Here is a 17,607-nt window from a genome sequence, read left to right as displayed (position 1 = left end):
CAGAAGAGGTGCACCTGGGTGGATGAAGACAGGAAGGATATTGGTTGTTTATTTTGTTTACCCTAAAGCATAACCCCCATCTCTTTTTGTACAGGCTACTTGGCAGTGTGATACCGTGGGCATCCCACGTCAGCCTCCAGGGAAATGGGGCTGCTGGCAACTCTCTTTGCAAGGGGGCCAGCAGGTCACAAAAGCACATCAGAAATGACAGATTCTTTGATTTTTTAAATTTTTTAAAAAACAAGCATGAGATCACAGACATCTTTCCCTTCCTGCTTGTCAGGAAGCCTCACGAAGTGTGCCTGGTGCTGAGGGATGTTTCCAAGCTCACCTCTGACTCTGTTGCGTTCGCTGGAGCCAGCCTGGGAGCCGGGCTGGGATCCACCCTGGGAGCTGGGCTGGGAGCTGGGAGTGCTGGAGCTGGAGGAGCTGCCACTGCTGGTCCTCTGCAAGGGGCTCTCCACGATGGTCTCTGTCCTCCTCAGGTCTGGATTGCTGCAGGAGGACAAAACAGAGGGGCACCATCAGCCAGGGTCACATCCACGCCAGGGCTCCAGACCCTTCCCACACTGCCAGGGGCGGCTGCAAAGGCCAGGAGAGTCCTCAGATGGAGGAGACAGGGCTGAGATCATCAATTTTGGATGCAATATGACCAGAACAAAAGAAAATTGCCTAGAGAAGCTTTCTGTTCTTATTTTGCCAAATTTGGCAACCATTAAAAGATTCTTTGCTCTCGATCTCCTGTCTATAGATTTGCAAAGCTGGAATTACCTAATTAGCCACCAAAATTCTTCATAAAAGCAGGAATTTGTGACGTGTTGTTAGACAAAGACTTCAGCAAAGCAAGGATCTCAAGCTTGCAACAAGGCTGCAGATCACTTGTACCACTTAATTCACAGTCCCAAATTCTCATGGCTTCACTTCAAACTTGCATCAGATATCCACTTTTCCTCCTTGATTTCTCTCACCCTTGTGAACACAGATAAATCTAGAATAAAAAGTGCTCTTGATACACAAGGAGTGACTAATATCTCTCTGGGTATCAGATGCCTTTAGGAAATTAATTCTTACTTGGCATTGAAATGACATCAGAAGAGATGTTCATGCAGAGTTCGGCAATTTGGTTTTATACAATGTTTCTGGAAGTGATCTTATTCAAAGGCCTCTTTAAAATGTATAGTAAATATTCCCTCATTTGTCACAACAGGGTGACAAATAAAAGAAGGGATATTTTTGTAATGTTTACATTTATGCTTGGAGAGAATCAAGAACCAACAGGAGAAACAGGGAAAAAGGAAAAATATTACATTACTGTGAGAGCAATGAAGTATGAAATAATTTCAATGAATACTTAAGGTTTAATGGACATGTGGCAGCATCCTAATGATTTCCAATCTTCATCAAACTGAAGGCCTCCAGCTCATGCTCTATGACTGACATCCTTAGCTAAATTAACTATTGAAGTGTATTTGAAAACTTTGGCAACTGATGTATTTACCTGCACTGACCAGAACTGGGACAGTGAGGATGCAGGAAACACTGGGCAACCTTGAGCTTGAATCCCAGATTCCCATTATCCTTTTTACTTGCAATACCATCACTTATAAAGACTATGCATTCCAACATCCTTCTGCATTTTAAACTGTCCTTCAAGCAACAGCTAATTAAAAGAACAACATTTTCAAGAACTCAAAATGTTTCAGCCTTTGGCAAAGAAGAGCAACAAACCATGATATGCTTTTTCTCTAATTAAAAAAAAAAAAAAAAAAAAAAAAAAAAAAGAACAAGAAATACTCTTCCTCCTACTGCTGCTGCCCCTGCCAGTGACTCGGGGCTGCTGCCTGTGAATTTGCTGAAGCACAGGGGGGAATGAGCTGGAAAGGGAGGCGTGTGCTCAAACTGGGGACAGCACAAACAAGCAACATCCCACATTCACTTTTTGACCTCACCCTCTGAGGACAAGGCAGGAGGAAGAAACCAAGGAGCTTCCTCACGCAAGGCTAATTGGAACTCGAATTTCTCCCGGGATCTGCCCTGCTGAGGTCTCGTTCTGCGAAGCAGAGACAAGCTCTCGCATGACTAAGCTGTGTTTTTTCCATCCAGCTCTGAGCAGAGCCTGTCAGCTTCCCTGCTCGTTTTAAACGTGCCCAGGGATAGCTGTGACACGGCAGAGATGGGACCACAGCAGGGGCACAGCACCTTCCTCAGGAGCTCACTGCTGGGCCAGAGCTGGATCTGGCCAAGCTAAAGGCTCAGTCCTAAGAAAACTGAAAGGAATTTAATCCTTGATCTACATCTAGAGAAGATCTCAGCAAGCTGTATGAGTGTCTGTCCTGCAGCACATTCCTCACTCATTATCTGTGAAAAACCACTCTGATGCATAAGAAATGTATGGAATGTACCACTGAGACCTCCCCAGTGGCTTATAGGAATCCACTGATAGGAAAGAGGTGAGAACCAGAACCTAATTACACTAAGGGGAGCACCCCAAGTCCTGTTTGATTCCACAGCAGCAGATGCAGCATCCACCTCCAAACCCTGCAATGCCCAGGAATCCGTTCAGCCAAGGGAGCAAAGCCTCCACGGATTCCAGGGCTCGAAGCCTTGTCAGTGCAAATCACTAATGGTGCAAAAATTCATCCCAGAGACAAAAGAAGCCTTGCAAATGTGGTGGTGCTCAGTCAGCTCAGGCAGGGCAGGATGCCAGCCCATGTCTGGGCTCCCAGCTGGGATCACTCCTGCCCATCCCTTCCATGCTCTTACCTTGCCCGAATGGGCTGGGAGCCCAGCCGGGGCCCCAGGGCGCTGCCATTGCCTGGGGAGTTCTTCCTTGCCAGGGCAGGGGATATGGAAGTGGTTCGTTGAGGCACCTGGAAAAGAATGGAGACATCTGCAGTCATCCAGTCTGGGCGGCTCCCTCGCCTGAGCCATCACGAGATCACCTTCCAGCACTGCCTCAAGGCTGATGTACAACTGTTTTCCCACTGAGAGAAAGGCAGTATTTAGGGCAATTACAAAATACAAGGCTCTCAGCTTTTAGAAGGAATCACTGGAGTGTGAGGCAGCAGCAAGCTGCAAAGGTGCCCTCAGGGATGCTCCTGGCACGGGAGCCCCCAGAGCAGCCTGGCTACCACCAAAAAGGGCACTTACTTCTAGAAAAAATGTATGCACATATACACACACAACTTAAATATATAATTTAAACCTAACAAAACCCATAAAAGTAATTTTTGAGGTAAAATTCAGACTGAAGTGCATTTCAACAGCCACAATGGAGGTTTTCTATCTAGCTCAGATATGACACATGCCAGCAGACAGAAGGTGTTGACTGGTGGACAAACAAGGGGGTTGACAGTGGGAAGACCCAGACTGACCCACCTAACACTGGGATTTAGCGCTGTGACCTTCACTGAGCTTCAGATTCTGCTGCCAAAACCTTGCTGCTGGCAGAACAGCTCAGCATGAACACCCAAAGCCAACCACAGCCTAGAGGGGCAGTGACAGATAACTCTGGAACTCTGCCCCATCCCGTGGGAGCTCTGGCATCACTGCATGGCCACAGGTGCAGTGGCCTCATCCCCCAGCACCTCAGGTGATGTGGAGAGGCAAGACAATACTCACCGTTCAATACCTCGCACCAGGTAACACAGAGACCAAGGGCTTGTCAGAATTAGCAAGAAAAAGGATTAGGCTTGGCTTTTTTTAAGAATAAACACACGGTTACATTAGTTAACAGAAGATTTAGAGAGCTGGCCATGCTTTAGACTGCAGCATCACCAGCTGCAGCTTGTCTCAGTACAAAGCAGTCTCCCCTCCAGGTAGGGTACTCTGCAGTCAGGACTTGGGGAGTTTTCCACCTTCCTCTGAAGCATCCAGCCATAAGCACTGGCAGAAACAAGACCCTGGACCACGGAGACAGCTGGTCCTGCCTCTCGGGGCAGTCCTTTCATTCCTGTTTGCAAACACCTCAAACTCACCTCGGGCAGTCCAGTGTGAAGTCAGGCTCCTCATGGGTGGTGCTGCCAACACAACAGCCCTAAATGTGATCTGCTGGGGGCCCTTCCAGAGTCCCTGTTCCCTCAGCCAAAGGGGAAAATACTGCATAGTGCTGGAGAAGAGCTTTTCTCCCAGCAGCCACGGTCTCACCACGCAGGGCATCGCTGTGGCTGAGCGTCCTTCTCAAAGGACTCATTGCAAAAGCCAACATTAAATTGCAGGGGCTTTTTCTTAATTAGGTTAAAACCAGGCAGCCACCTTCCTGCACTATGGAGGAGCCAAGCACACAGACAGTTCCAGGAGCTGTTGGCTTGCTGTTCCCTTTAGCAGAGCACTGATGTCTCCTCTTGCTTGGTGACAGCAGAAACAGGAGCATCATTAACACCCATGACACCACCACAAATCCCTTGCACAGGGAGGCTTACCTGGTGACTGTGACTTTGCTCTGAAAAAGGCAGGTCACTCACTTTGTAAATACACAGAAAAATTGCCTCTCAATCAGGGACAAATACTGCCTCCCTGTCACTAATCAATTTATAATCATTTTTCCTCTGTAAAAATCCTCCTGGCTGAGCACTGATTCACTGTAAGGGGAACTTTAATGGCCAAGTTATAATTCTTCCAAAGTGAAGGTGTATAAACAACACAATCGAAATACTGGTCCAGAAGAATCCTAATTAAAGAGGTACTGCCAGACACTGCCAAAATGTCAATGAATGTATAAAGCTGCTGGAGCCCTTACAAGTCTTCCATCAAATATTGATCGCAACTGGAGGCACGGTACTGGACTAAAAAGGACCTGTCTTATTGAGTATGACAAATTTTATGTTCCTATAATTCTATTTAAGCAGAAGGTTGTTTTTTATCCAAGGGAAAGAAGAGATTAATTTGTTTTGGCCTCTGTCTGGGCTCGAGAACTTTCTTTGCTGGAGGGCAGTGCTGTTTTGCAGCTATTTTGCAGCCAAGAGCAGCTCCCAGCATGTCCTGCAAACCCTGCCTGAGGAAACAAAGCCCCTGGGCAGGTCAGCACCCGCTGCAGAGCCTCGGGGTGGGCTCAGTCCTGCCCACTCTGCTTTGCCAGAGGGACTCAGCTCTGGGATTGCCTCTGACGTGCTGAAAGTGAGGAGTGATTGTGTTACCTTTGGTGGAATGTCTTCCTCCTGCCGTAACCAAGAACTTCGGTCAAACTTTTCAATGCGAGGGGGCAGAGGAGGGTTTTCTGAGGTGGGGTCCGAGTTCTGCCTTGGCATCTCAGTGCGGTGAGAGGTCACCGTCAGAGCCTCCTGAAACCCAGCCAGTCCCTTTGCAGGCTGTTCATGCAGTGACTGAGACCCAGACAAGGAGCTTCCTTGGGATTTCACAGTGACCAGATGTGGAATCTAAGCACCAAGTCAAAACAGAACTATCAGTCAAAATGGAGGGTTAGGGAAAAAAAAAAAAAAAGGAATAAAAAAATAATTTCGAAATTTGATTTTGAAAAAAAAAAATCTGATTAGCACTTTGGATGCACTGAAAAGACCCCTTGGTCTGAGATCAGCACTGCCTTGGTTTCAGGAACTTCTGACTTACATCGCTTCAATGCAAGATCTGTTAAAAATCACACTCCCGCACACACCGTGCCCGCCCCAGGCTCTGCTGCTGCTGGCCCCAAGTCCAGCTCCTACCCTGCACCTCTGTGGCTGTACTAATGAGGTTTGGCATGGATTTTCCATGTTAAAAATGCAAAAAAAACAAAAAAAAAAGAAAACGATAATAAATAACAACTGATTAAAAAAAAAGTCACCAGGAATTCTGAGGCATAGATGGCTTAAAAAATATCTTGAGGCATGAGCTTCCATAGGTCTCGGTGGCCCCCATGGGATAGCCCTACAGGTTCCATGTTTAAGGAATACTGACATCTGTTCTGGGAAATGTGAGAAAATCACAAGGTTACAGTTTGTGAAATGAGAGCTTCTTCCCAGGACTCTGTGAAGCTGCTTTCCTTTGATACAACAGGGTTGTGACTTTTATTTGGAGTTTCTACATCCATGTCTGGATGTGTCCACGTCTCACGGGTACACGTGTATGCACACACACACTGACACGGGGCTCTGGGCTTCAAACAACTCTCTCAAGAGTATTTTACTGCCAAACAAAAGTCTTTGGAGCTGTTGATGGTATAGGATGGCAAGAAGGTCACTGAAAATTTTTTGGTTAGTCAGAGGGATGACAGTCAAGTGGGGTTTTGCCCACTTTTCCAATGCATACAGAGAAAGTATGTTTCAGGGCTTTCCTGCCTGCATATTTTTGTTTAAAGCTGGCTTTGTATTGGAGGTGCCACACCTGGCTGGCACTTAGTAGGCACATATTCCATAGAAAGCCCAGCTGAACTTGGAGCAAAGGCTTTGTACTTCTCCCTGAAATCCCTGCTGGAGTCTGTGGATCTGTGGGAGCAATTCCAGGGGCTGGACCAGAGCCAGCACTGACACTCCTACAGCTTTTGGTGGCAGAGTACTTGCAGACCTCATGGCTGGGAGATGCCCCTCCTCTGTGATAGTCATGGTGATCTATGCCCTCTCCAGATGTGTTTGTGACTGATGTCAACTCAATGGAAAACCAAAACAAAACCTTGAATCAAAGCAGCAAAGAAAGCAAAACCTCTTTCTGATGATCCTCAGCATCAAAGCATCCCGGATCTTTTGTACCAGGCGCTGTGGTTTCAGTTCTTTACGTAAACCAGATCCAAAGAGGATCAGAGGAACGGCTGCACTGGACCAGAGCAGCAGTTCCTCCTACTCCTCCAGCTTGTTTCTAGCAGTAACCAGTACGTGATGCTTCAAAGGAAGGTATAAACCAGCGTGATGTTGCTAACACATGGAGGTGACAAGAGGAATACACTCATGCATGTAGATGCTGCTCTTACTCATGAATATGCTTAAGGCTGAGAAACCAGGGAGCCAGACGCTATTTCCCTTCCATCCACTCTTCCTTGTTTCCTTACCAGCACCCCCAGCATCCTGGCAGTGGGGGAGCACCATTACCTGCGGGTCCACGGGTCGGAGCAGGGGTGGGGTCCGGGCTGGCTGCACGCCGCTGATGCTGAAGGACTCGGACCGAGGAGGCAGGTTGGGGTCAGAAATCCTGTTGGCCACTTTATGGGGCATGGCCGGCGAGCTCTGGCGATTGAGCCGGGAGCGCTCCTCCACCTGTGGGACATGGGGAGAGGGGTCAACGCCCCAAAGAGCCCATTTCCAATGGAAATCCAATGTATGCATAAACACACTGAAAGCTCTTTTCTCTTTAGGTATATCCTATTGTTTGATCAAGGTGGTGATCAGTCACAGGTTGGACTCGATGATCTTGGAGGTCTTTCCAAACCTAAGTGATTCTGTGATCACGGAATCCAAGTTATCCATCAAACTCTGCAATAAATGCATTTTAAAGGCATGAAAAGGACTGCTTGAATTTATACACCTAATTCATTTCTGAATATGAAGTGGAGAAAAATAAAGAAACAAAAAAGAAAAAAATAAAGAAAAGGCAGCACACCTCAGAGAGATGTTACTAGAAGATGATTCCTGAGAAGCTCTTGCTTCTTCTCAAATGGATCTTTAAGCAAGGGGACCATTTTCCTTCACTGTTATAAACACCACAATGAGTAGTTTTGTTTGATCTGAATAAAAGAATAAACATGGCAGCCAGAAAACTGCTGGCTTTGATCAGAATTTACTGAGCCAGACACCTTGTCATGTATGGGAGGGGAAAACCCTCTTTTACTGAGAGAGAACATCAACCCAAAGCCCACTGCTTTCAGCTACCCTTGATGGGAACACAGTGGCTGCAGCTCACCCAGCCGTGCCATCCTGCAGCTAGGCTGTGCATTGATATTCAGGCAGCATATGCTATGCAGAATTTTTGATACCTTGAGATCTGATGTGTGTTTTATTTATGTGTTATCAAAGTGTTAAATACCCCTAGCATGTCTCGATTCCACCGTGGATGATGCCATGTTAAAAGGCAATCTTTACAACAGGTTTGCTTGGAAAGAATCACAACTCTTTAAGCAAATACTCATGAAACAAAAGAACCATTATATGAATAAAAATTAATCCTTTTCAGAGACTTGAGCATGAGACAGAGTAAAATCTATGTAAGAAACTCATGTTACAGACTGTTTCCTTTCTAAGTTCATGAGGGGCCACCTGGGCTGCTGCTGTGTCCTAAAAGGTGACCACAACTTCCCCAGGCACTGCCCACCAGCGAGCAGGGGCCGTGCAGAGCTCTGCTCAGCAGTACCCAAGAAAGGGGACACAGGGATGACAAGGGGAGCAGGGTGGGAAGAACTCCCTCTGAAAAGGGAGCAGCAGCACGAGTGCTGGGTCACAGGCTGCTCCAGTCCCTCTCCTCCTCAGCCAAGCCTCGGCAGCAACAACAACAGGCGGAGATGGAGCCGCTGCTGAGCACTCCAGCAGCTCCCCGGCACAATGCCAGGCCCTAAAATGCAGCTGATTGTGGAGGATCACAAGCTGGTGTGAAGGAGAAGGCAGGAGAGGGATCAAATGGGGATGTCTGGGTACTGGGAAGGAGAAAGGTGCTTGATTTCGCACTGCCAGTATCTCCTCACTTGCACCTTGTAGCACCAGCACAGCCACAGATGCTCCTGGGACTGTCCAGCTGTGCTTGGTGGGGCCCTACTGATTCCACTATTAGGCAGAAATGGGGAAAAAGCAGCAAAACCCTTCAGGAGTTCATCATTGCTCAAGTACAGACCATCTCTAATTGAACTCAAGATTGCCCAGAACAGGAAACACCCTTAGCAGTGCCTGTGCAGTCCCAGTAGAAGGCTGCTAATGTTTCAATACATCACTTCAAGGTGAGAGCAGGATAAAAGCCATGGGGACTGAAGGAGGAACTGTGGGCACTGGCTGTTGCAGAGAATAGGACAGCCTGTGATGCACAGCTGAGCCCTGAGTTCTTTCAAGAAAGCTCTGAGCAGTGGGAAAGCATCACAGGGGCCGGCTACCATATGGAAAATGTCTGATTAAACCTGTCCCCTCCTTTCTGCACAGTCATGTGTGGTACAATCCTGCCCAAACCCATCCTCCAGCTGACCAAGCTTTCCCTGGCTATCTCCAACACCTGCTTTAGCAAATACTGACTCATAACAGAAAAGTCAGTAACAAAGGGAGCTGCTAATTACAGGACCACAGCTCAGAGTGCTAATGCCACATCCCTGGCTGGATCACCAGAGGGTCCCAACATGATCTCCAAAAAAGCCTGAACAGTCCATGATTATAAGAGATGTGTCTGGACAAACAGGGCAGGTCTGGACAGCACACAAGCCACCTCCCAAGTTAACTTCCAGTGGATTACCCTGGATAACAAGAAGATGAGTAGAAAGGGCAGGAGAAGGGAATGTGCATCCATGTGTCTTGGCAGGATTGTCTGCTCAGACTGTCTCATTCAGCATCCAGAGAAATCCTTGACTGTGCTCTGGGGAACTGTGAGAGATGCAGCACAGGCTGGTTCCTCACCCAGAGCTTTGTCACCAGCAACAGGCCAGTCCCTTAAGCAGGGGATGCAGGGACATGACCACAGTGTGAGTGGCCACAGCCTCACCTTGATGCTTTATCCCACACTTCTGCAGGGTCTTGGGGTCACCCTGTGAAAATGAGTGAGGTGGGAAAATGTGTGCATAAAGGAGAGCTGTGAAAACCAAAGACAGGCACAGCATGAGGAGAGCTCAGCTGTGGTGATCAAACTCCTAAGAGAGAAGACTTGAGACCAAAAAAAGCATTGAAAACAAGGCCAGTATGGGATATAATGCAAAATCCTCAGGAAATATCCAAATAAGCTTTGCACAGCCCCCAGAAACTGTAGGCTGAGCACCAGACTTGTCTTCTCATTGTTCCCACAGGAAAACAAAGTCTCAATATTTCTGTTAAATTAGCATACATGGGTTGGGTATGGAAATTGCTAAACTATAGCAAGAACCATGGTAGGCTCATTAAGTATCAGCACAAATCTATCTGTGGAGCCAGCAAAGGTGGGCCTTCAATATATCCAGCAAAGTACCTGAATTGTGTTTAAAAGTAGGACTGAACAGAAGATAAAAGGGGATGGAGGCAAGAGGAATCACTCTGGGAGATTCCCAAGGGTGCTTTGCTGAGGCAGTGCATCAAACTACTGCTCCAAACAGCAGAAAAGATGCCACAGCTTGGAGCATTTAATTAGAAACCAGACAGAGTGACACAGGTAAGGAGTAAATGGTTTGGAGAGTTAATTGGTGGAAGCTGGAGAAGTTCCCCAACAACAGGAAACCTCATCTTCCCAATGATTTTGGCAAAGGGTAAGAGGCCACGTTCTGCTGCTCTTATTAACACACTGTGCAGTTCCCAATGTCCTGCTTCCAGTGACAGCATCAAAAAGATGCCAGCCCCATGAAACAGAAGAAATGGGCCTTTGTGTTTGAAAGGGAAAGCTAAATCCAGCACTCTTCTCCTTCACCCCAGATAAAAAATAATATTCCTTTCTACATATCTTTGCTTAAGTTTTTTCAGAGAGTGTCAGAAGTACTTTAGCAATGTTCTAGAGAGTTTACTCAAAACTGGGCACAAAAAGACAGAGTTTATTCCCTTTGCCCTGCCCATTACCTACTCTCAGCACTCCAGCAGATGGATAAGAGAACCCCAGTTCTGCACAAAACTGCAGAGGCACCACCCAGGTGGAAGCCTCTCCCATGAGAGGCAGCTCAGCACATCTGGAACACCTCATCTGCAATCTCACTTATCAAACCTTTTACTGGAAGGACTGGAGAATAATGATGCAACTCCATGAAAATCTATCACCTGGTGCACTGCCACCAAAAGAGACAGAAGACTGAATTTGAAGGTAACAAAAGAAAAGTCCAAGTGAGTGTGTAAAGAGGTGAAATGAATTTTAGAAACCCATATCTATGTCTGTGATGGTTCAGAAAAGCCAAGAACGTATCGCTGCCCTTTTCCTAGCAACAGGAAGCTGAACTCCTTCAGCATTCAGTGCTTGCAGGTATTGTGGATGCAGCTGAGGACTGTCAAGAGAAAAGACCAGCTACATGTTGGATGCACATCACATGTCTGCCAGGACTAAAGGATACCAAGCAGTGCTCCTGCTTAGTAGGAAGAATAAGGAAGTTATTAAAAGATCTTTCTGCCCAGGAGTAGGGTTACAAAAGTAAACAAAAAAGAACTTTAGAAAAAATTAATAGCAAGAGCAGGCACCAGTCTTACTGGAGCCACCACAAAGAGATTAAGGAGAAAGAGTTTGCACATGATCCTGAATCTACACTGCAGACAATGCATGTCTTAATCTATTCAAGACTATTCAGATTAGCAATAAATATTCAAGATCTCACAACTATTATAACCCCCTCTTTTTGCCTGAGAGAAAAAGTAAGGAAAGAGCAACCCCAAGGGATACAGCCCTAAGCCTGGGGGGAAAAGCTGCCCAAACCTTGACTAAGCAGAATTGGGGCTCAGCAAGGAACCTCACAACCATCACCCTCTCTGCATTCACCCCTGACCCCTGCAGACTTGTGGACATGCCAGGAAGGAGAATGAGATGATCTTCAAGGTCCATTCCAAACCCTTAAAATTCTATGATTCTACAACCACAAGCCCCCAGATAGGCTGAACCCTTCCAGGAGGGATCCATTCTCCTCTTGGCATGCCTTCATGGAAAAAACTCTCCCTGTTTGTACAAACACACACAGACACGCACACTGCACTGATCTGGGAGTGCTCCCAGCACAGCTGATGGCATCTCCTGGATCCCCACCCTGTGGAGCACAACCTGCTGTGTGTATTTCAGACCAGCCCTGCAGACACAGACGAGCACCATCACCCTCCCTGCTCTCCCTTACCTCCTTGGCCCACGCTGGCTTCTCGCTGGCATTTATCCCTTCTTTGTAATGGTAGAGGGGTTTCTTCTCTGTTGGCCTCTGGTCCTGCCGCTGCTGCTGCTGCTGCTGCTGCAGGGACACCAGGTAGTCCCGCTCCTGCTGGAGCTGCCTCTGCAGCCTCTCCGCCTGCCGCTGCTCCTCCAGCTGCTTGCGCTTGTACTCCTGCCCAGGAGAAAACGCAGTGACAAGGTGCCCGGCCAGCCTGCAACCTGCAGATTTGTCTGTCTGGGTCAACAATGGGGCCTGAGCATCTGAAAGGTTGTTTGCTGGCAGAGCTCACTGATTTGAAAGGCTTTGGGGACTGAGCTGTAAAGCATCCCCAAGGAGAGACAGCAGAGCCAACAAATTCAGAGTTGTGACTCTGCCAGTGATGTCTGCAGGCACTGAAATGCCCTGTTTGGTAGGAATGGGGGATGTGAGTGCTGCCTTGTCAGGGAAACCCTGCAAGACCCACTGAGGGCTGATGTTTGCTTTGGAGTTACCACTGACTTTGCCCGGGTTCTTCTGGATAGAAAAATGAAGGATCAATTCAATGAGGTGCCAAACATCATGTGGTCAAGATGGGGCTCAGAGAAACCTGGTCTAGTGGAAGGTGTCCCTGTCCATGGCAGGGGGTTGGAAAGAGATGGTCTTTAAGGTCCCTTCCAATCCAAACTATTTCATGGTTTTATGGTTAGACAAAACCCAACTGAAGCAAACTCCTCTGTATGACCAATTAATTGACCCTGGGAAGAGCCAGACTGCAAGGCCAACTATGTGATCTTTCTGAATCCCTACATCTCTCTGAGTTCTAAGGAGTAAACAATTCTGAGAAGTCCTTCTAAAAGGCAATGGCTTGTGTGAGGGCTTTTGTTTTTCCTAAATAAAATAGCAAGACAAAAAAAAATAGTTATAACCCCTGTAGATTAGAAGAAAGTGCAGCAAGAGTAACAGCTCCCAGCAGTAAAAAGGATAACTCAAACCCAAATTAAATAAAAAAGAGGACATCTAGAATGCAAACAGCACACGAGGGAATAGACAGTGTTCCTGCGAGGAAATTGAAACAAAAGCTTTCACTCAGAACATGAAGAACAGCATGGCACGGTGGGTTTGATGGATGCAGGCACACAGGAGCTCCAACACACTCCAACATGCTGCAAACAACCTCCAAAACTTCACAGCAGCAGCCAGGGCTGCTCCTCTCACGAGGGCACACACACACCAATGCTGCAGAGGGGACGCAACAAGAGCCGTGCACCATGAGGGGACCCAGCCTCGAGCAGAACAGGGGATCCAGGCATGCTGCAGCCACAGAGGGGGACAGGAGGCTCCAGGTAGGGTGGTGACAGCGGTGTCCCCCATGTCTGGGCACGTCAGGAGGCACTGGGGGGGACACGGGTGCACGCGGGCGCATGCGGACGCGACACGGGCAGAAAGCAGCAAGCGTGGCCGTGGCCTCCCATTTACCAGAAGTAGCGCTTGCTCCTGCAACAACTGCTGCTGCAGGATCTCTAACTGTCTCTGCTCCTCCTCTAACTGTCGCCTGATGTACTCCTGGAGGCATGGGCAGCAAGGATCAAAGGAAAAAGAGAGAGAAGGTGAAAGAGCCAGTATTTCTGGAGAGGAAGGAGAATGAGGTGGGCACCCGCATCTGCCCCACCCAAGTGATCTGATCCATCAGCCCGGGTGCCCGCCATCCCTGCCCGAGGAGCCCAGGGTGTCCACCACTCTACAAGAACGGAAACCACTGGGAAATAGCAAACATTACCCAAGAATAACAAAAAAATCTGACCCAAACAACAAGCGGGAGTGGAAAACCTGCATCAAGTGCCTTCACATCTGCGGGCCAGCAAGTGGATCCACACAGAAATAAACAACAGCAGTGAAAGCGACACACGCAGTGTTAACAATTAAGCAATTTGCTCTCAAGTGGTAAAAAAATGAGTGTTTACAAGAAAATCTCTGATTAGAGGCAGAGGAATCCATGCTGAAGGTGATGGCCCCACTCCCACGCCGTTACCTGCTCGTGCTCTGCACGCCGCCGCTCCTCCTCCCGCCGCATCTGCTCCTCGTAGTGCCGGCGCTGCTCCCGCTCCTGCTGCTTCCGCAGCTCCTTCTCACGCCTCTGTTGCTGTGGGGGGCAGGAGGTACAGGTCAGCAACCCCATCTCTCTCCCTGGGATCTCCAAATCCTTTTTCTCATAATTTTTGGGGTGCTCTCCTGCCCACAGACCTAGAACGCTCCCACCCATCCAAGGAGATGCCTTGCCAGCAGGCTGGTCCATTTGGGTGGTAGAGGGACTCCTTGATCCCACTCCATCCTCACTCACTGGTGCTTGGCACCAGCTGTGGAGAGCCCACAGCATCCTCCTAGGCAGGACCAGACTGTATCTTCTCCCACCTGCAGATGAAGCCATGGGGGCAGTGCATGGTCCCCACGTTCCAGCATGGCCAACCAGGGGGTTAATCAGGCCTTGGACACCTGGGAGCAACATGAGCCCATCACCTACAGGTAACACACATCTCAGCCCCAAACCCACCCATGAGGATGAGGGAGAGAACCAGAGGACTTACTGCCTACTGAGAGGGAAATGCATCCCTCTTTATGTTTGCTGAGACCAGAAACCAACAAGGAAGACTCAAAATCTAAGGGTTTTTCCTTTTTGAAGCGCCAAATAAGCAGGATAGGATTTCCCTTGCTATTCTCAGGTCATCCCTGCCTGCTCCACCCTGTAGCACCTTTGCTGACAGCATTCTGGGGAGCACTGGGGTGCTGATAACCTACAGTCTGCTGTGAGTCACCCTGGGCACACCTGCAGCCCCCACACGCCTGCTTTTAACCCAGCCTAACTCCTCCAGCTGCCCAAACCATCCTGGGAGCAGGGGCTGGCAGCCAAGTGCTGCCCTCACTGCAGCACCACATCCAGCATCGGCAGAGGGCACTCAAATGCCGGCATTGGCCACTGGAGCTGCCTGCCCTGACTCCATCATCTCCATCATCTCCTGGCTGCAGCCACATGCCAACGGGAAGGCTCTTGCTGAAGCAGAAGCCTGGCCCTTTTTTCTCCTTTTTTTTTCCCTCTCCCGCTGCCGACACACGGTGGCTGAGCAGACTGCAGCAGGAACGCTGTCGGGGAGAAGCTGGCAATGCCATGCGTTCACTAAATTGTGGGGAGGGCTGGAGCAAGCAGCTGAAAGAGCTGGCTGAGCATTCCAGAGACCGAGATGCCTCCGTGTGAAACTGCTGCTCCACGGGAACCTGCACTGTACAGACGGATTTAAAATCTGTAGCTATCTGTAGATACCTATAAAGATACTGTATTTTCCTCCACATTCTATATATTTGTGTTTTTGTGGAGATACACATCTATGGATATGTTTGCAGATAGATATCCTGAAGATAGATCTATCTACACATATTGGAACAAACATTTAAAGACCCCAACATTTCCATCAGAAGCCACTGCCTGTCCTCCTGCTGCCTCCTCACCTCACAGATAACATCCACATGGACTCCAATGATTTCCCTGAGCTGCCTCACAGCTTTAGTGCCACCTATAGCCACATTTATCAGAGCTGTTCCACTCGCCTCAGGGAAGGAGAAGTTGCATCCAGCCTGAAATAACCTGCCAGCACCAGACACGGGTGTGTCCCACGCCAGGCACAGTCACTCGCGCTGCCCACGCACGCAGGGGATGCATGTGCTACTCTGTGTGTGCCTGTCCTCGCTGGAAACAGGGGAATCTGGGCCTGGCTGTCGCTTCTGGAGCCCTGCACTGGGAATTGCAGAGGGCTCACCACCAGGACATGGCCACTCTGCAGCCTCCTGGTGATATACAGGATTTCTTGGCTTTGCCAGCGCTCCCTGACCTCCTCAGGTGATGGTCACTGCTCCCATGACCTCTGAAGCACAGATCTTCAGACTAATGTGTTGAATAAATGTTACTCTAAGCTTCCAGTCACAGTTGTGTCACACTGGTTTTGGGGGGGTTTTAATGGCTGGCTTTTTTAGTTAAACTATCACGCTGCTGAATAAAGCACATAATGATTGTGTAGGCTGGGCTTGGCTGGCAGGAGGCAAGGCCCTGAATTCCACAGCTATTTCTTAAATAAAAATCACCAAAATGGTCTTCATTTCCAATCTAGTGGGCGAACAAATCCAAATCCTTCCAAAGAAGGAGGCAAAAGCAATTTTCCCAAGGAGGGAGTAGTGCACCATCCTTCCTGGGTAGCCTGGGCCCCCAGTGAGCTTGCCTCACTTCTGGCCCCTTTCCTTCAAGGCAGCATCTCACCACCAGCCTTCTAAAAGCCTATTTAACTCCAGAAATGAGAATGGAGGCCCACAGGTACACCCCTCCTTCAAAGCCAGGCTTGATGGATACTTAAAGGCCCCCTGCACCCTGCTGCAGCCAGGCTCTTGGGGCTGAGGCTCTGAGCAGGATCCAACACACACATTTCTAGAGGCCAGGAGCGCAGCACTTCCCTCCAGCTCCACAGCACATTTGTCAGGTCACATTATAAGCAGGTCACTTGTCACGGTAGCATTACCAGCACCTTCAGCTGAACACTGCACCCAGCAGAGCAGGGCTGAATCAGCTGCCTACCCTGGCCCTGCTGCAGCAGCTGGCAAACATCTGGCGAGGACCTGGCACTGCAATGGGCAAAGCCTCCAGCAATGCCCCAGTCTCCCAAGCACTAGGATGATGGGAACCATTTTTGAAGGAGGGATTTGGATCAGGGAGATGCAGCTGAAAACAAGTGCATGTAGAAACTGAAAAAAAGAAAGATTCAAAGATCTCTCTTCCCTTGCCTCCTTTTCTCCCTGTTTTCTGCCCTCCCCCTCCCACTGCAAGAGCACACTTCCCACATTTCTCCAAGCCTGAAACTACTGTATTTACACTATCCAGATCCATTATTCATGCAAGGCAAGAGCACCAATTAATTAGGACTGCATTTATATAACTCTGCAGGTAAAGCTATATGTAGCCGCTTGTAAGCCAGAACGGGATCTTATTTGCGCTGCACCAGATATGACAGGTTTTAAATATTGATGAGAGAAGACACACGAAGGCAAAACCTCTGGTGGAAACGCCCTTGGAGGCCTGGCATGAAACAAGGACTTCAAAGAGCAAGCTCACTTTGCTAGATCAGACACATCCTGAGCTACGAGCAATGAAAGAGCTGCAGCCACCCCTCGAATGCCGTGAGCTCCGAGAGGCACTGACACTTGCAAGAAGAAGCTCCTGGAAACCCTGGCTTGCTGCTCCCAAACACCAGCATGAGCCAGGAAAGAAGCGGAAGGGGAATTCCAAGTGACAAATGAAAACAAATATTCTAGGTGGTTGCGTTGTTGTGACAGGCTCATTTATCTGAGCCACCAGGGAAAGAGTGACTGTGGCTGGAACATCATCTTTCCTGACACTCCAAGCACTGGAGCATGGAGAGGTGTTTCCCACTGGAAGAGAAACTGGGTCAGAACTTCCCACCACAGCAAACAGGGATCTGATTTGCTCTGAACCACTGCAGAGTTTTTACTTGGGATCACCATGAAGGGATGCCCCATGCAGGAAAAATCTCATGCTTCAGAAACTATGAGCCCTACATGCTTCCTGACCAAAGGAAAATGAGAGAGACAAGAGACATGAGGTTTAGCTCATGCCTGTAACACAGCTCTCCTTGGAAATGGGTGCAGGAATGCTGCTGGGACCACTGCAG

General features: G+C 48.6%; 1 protein-coding gene across 7 annotated transcripts in view; it reads right to left on the bottom strand.

Annotated features, from left to right (window-relative positions):
* Positions 1 to 17,607, bottom strand: part of TNIK (TRAF2 and NCK interacting kinase) — a 151,497-nt gene that overhangs the window by 23,520 nt on the left and 110,370 nt on the right. For 4 of the 7 annotated variants that reach the window (XM_058843723.1, XM_058843728.1, XM_058843724.1 and 1 more), the window contains 7 exons: positions 13,914 to 14,024; positions 13,361 to 13,447; positions 11,876 to 12,076; positions 7,017 to 7,181; positions 5,136 to 5,375; positions 2,764 to 2,870; positions 332 to 495 (listed from right to left, as the gene is read on the bottom strand). In XM_058843723.1, coding sequence (XP_058699706.1) covers positions 332 to 495; positions 2,764 to 2,870; positions 5,136 to 5,375; positions 7,017 to 7,181; positions 11,876 to 12,076; positions 13,361 to 13,447; positions 13,914 to 14,024 — 1,075 coding nt within the window. The remainder of the gene's footprint in view (positions 1 to 331; positions 496 to 2,763; positions 2,871 to 5,135; positions 5,376 to 7,016; positions 7,182 to 11,875; positions 12,077 to 13,360; positions 13,448 to 13,913; positions 14,025 to 17,607) is intronic. The other 3 variants (XM_058843725.1, XM_058843727.1, XM_058843729.1) reach the window with 2 other exon arrangements.

Source organism: Poecile atricapillus, chromosome 8, assembly GCF_030490865.1.
Source record: "Poecile atricapillus isolate bPoeAtr1 chromosome 8, bPoeAtr1.hap1, whole genome shotgun sequence".
Taxonomy (NCBI): Eukaryota; Metazoa; Chordata; class Aves; order Passeriformes; family Paridae; genus Poecile; species Poecile atricapillus.
Note: the sequence above shows the minus strand (reverse complement) of the source record. Positions and strands in the feature narration are given on the sequence as shown.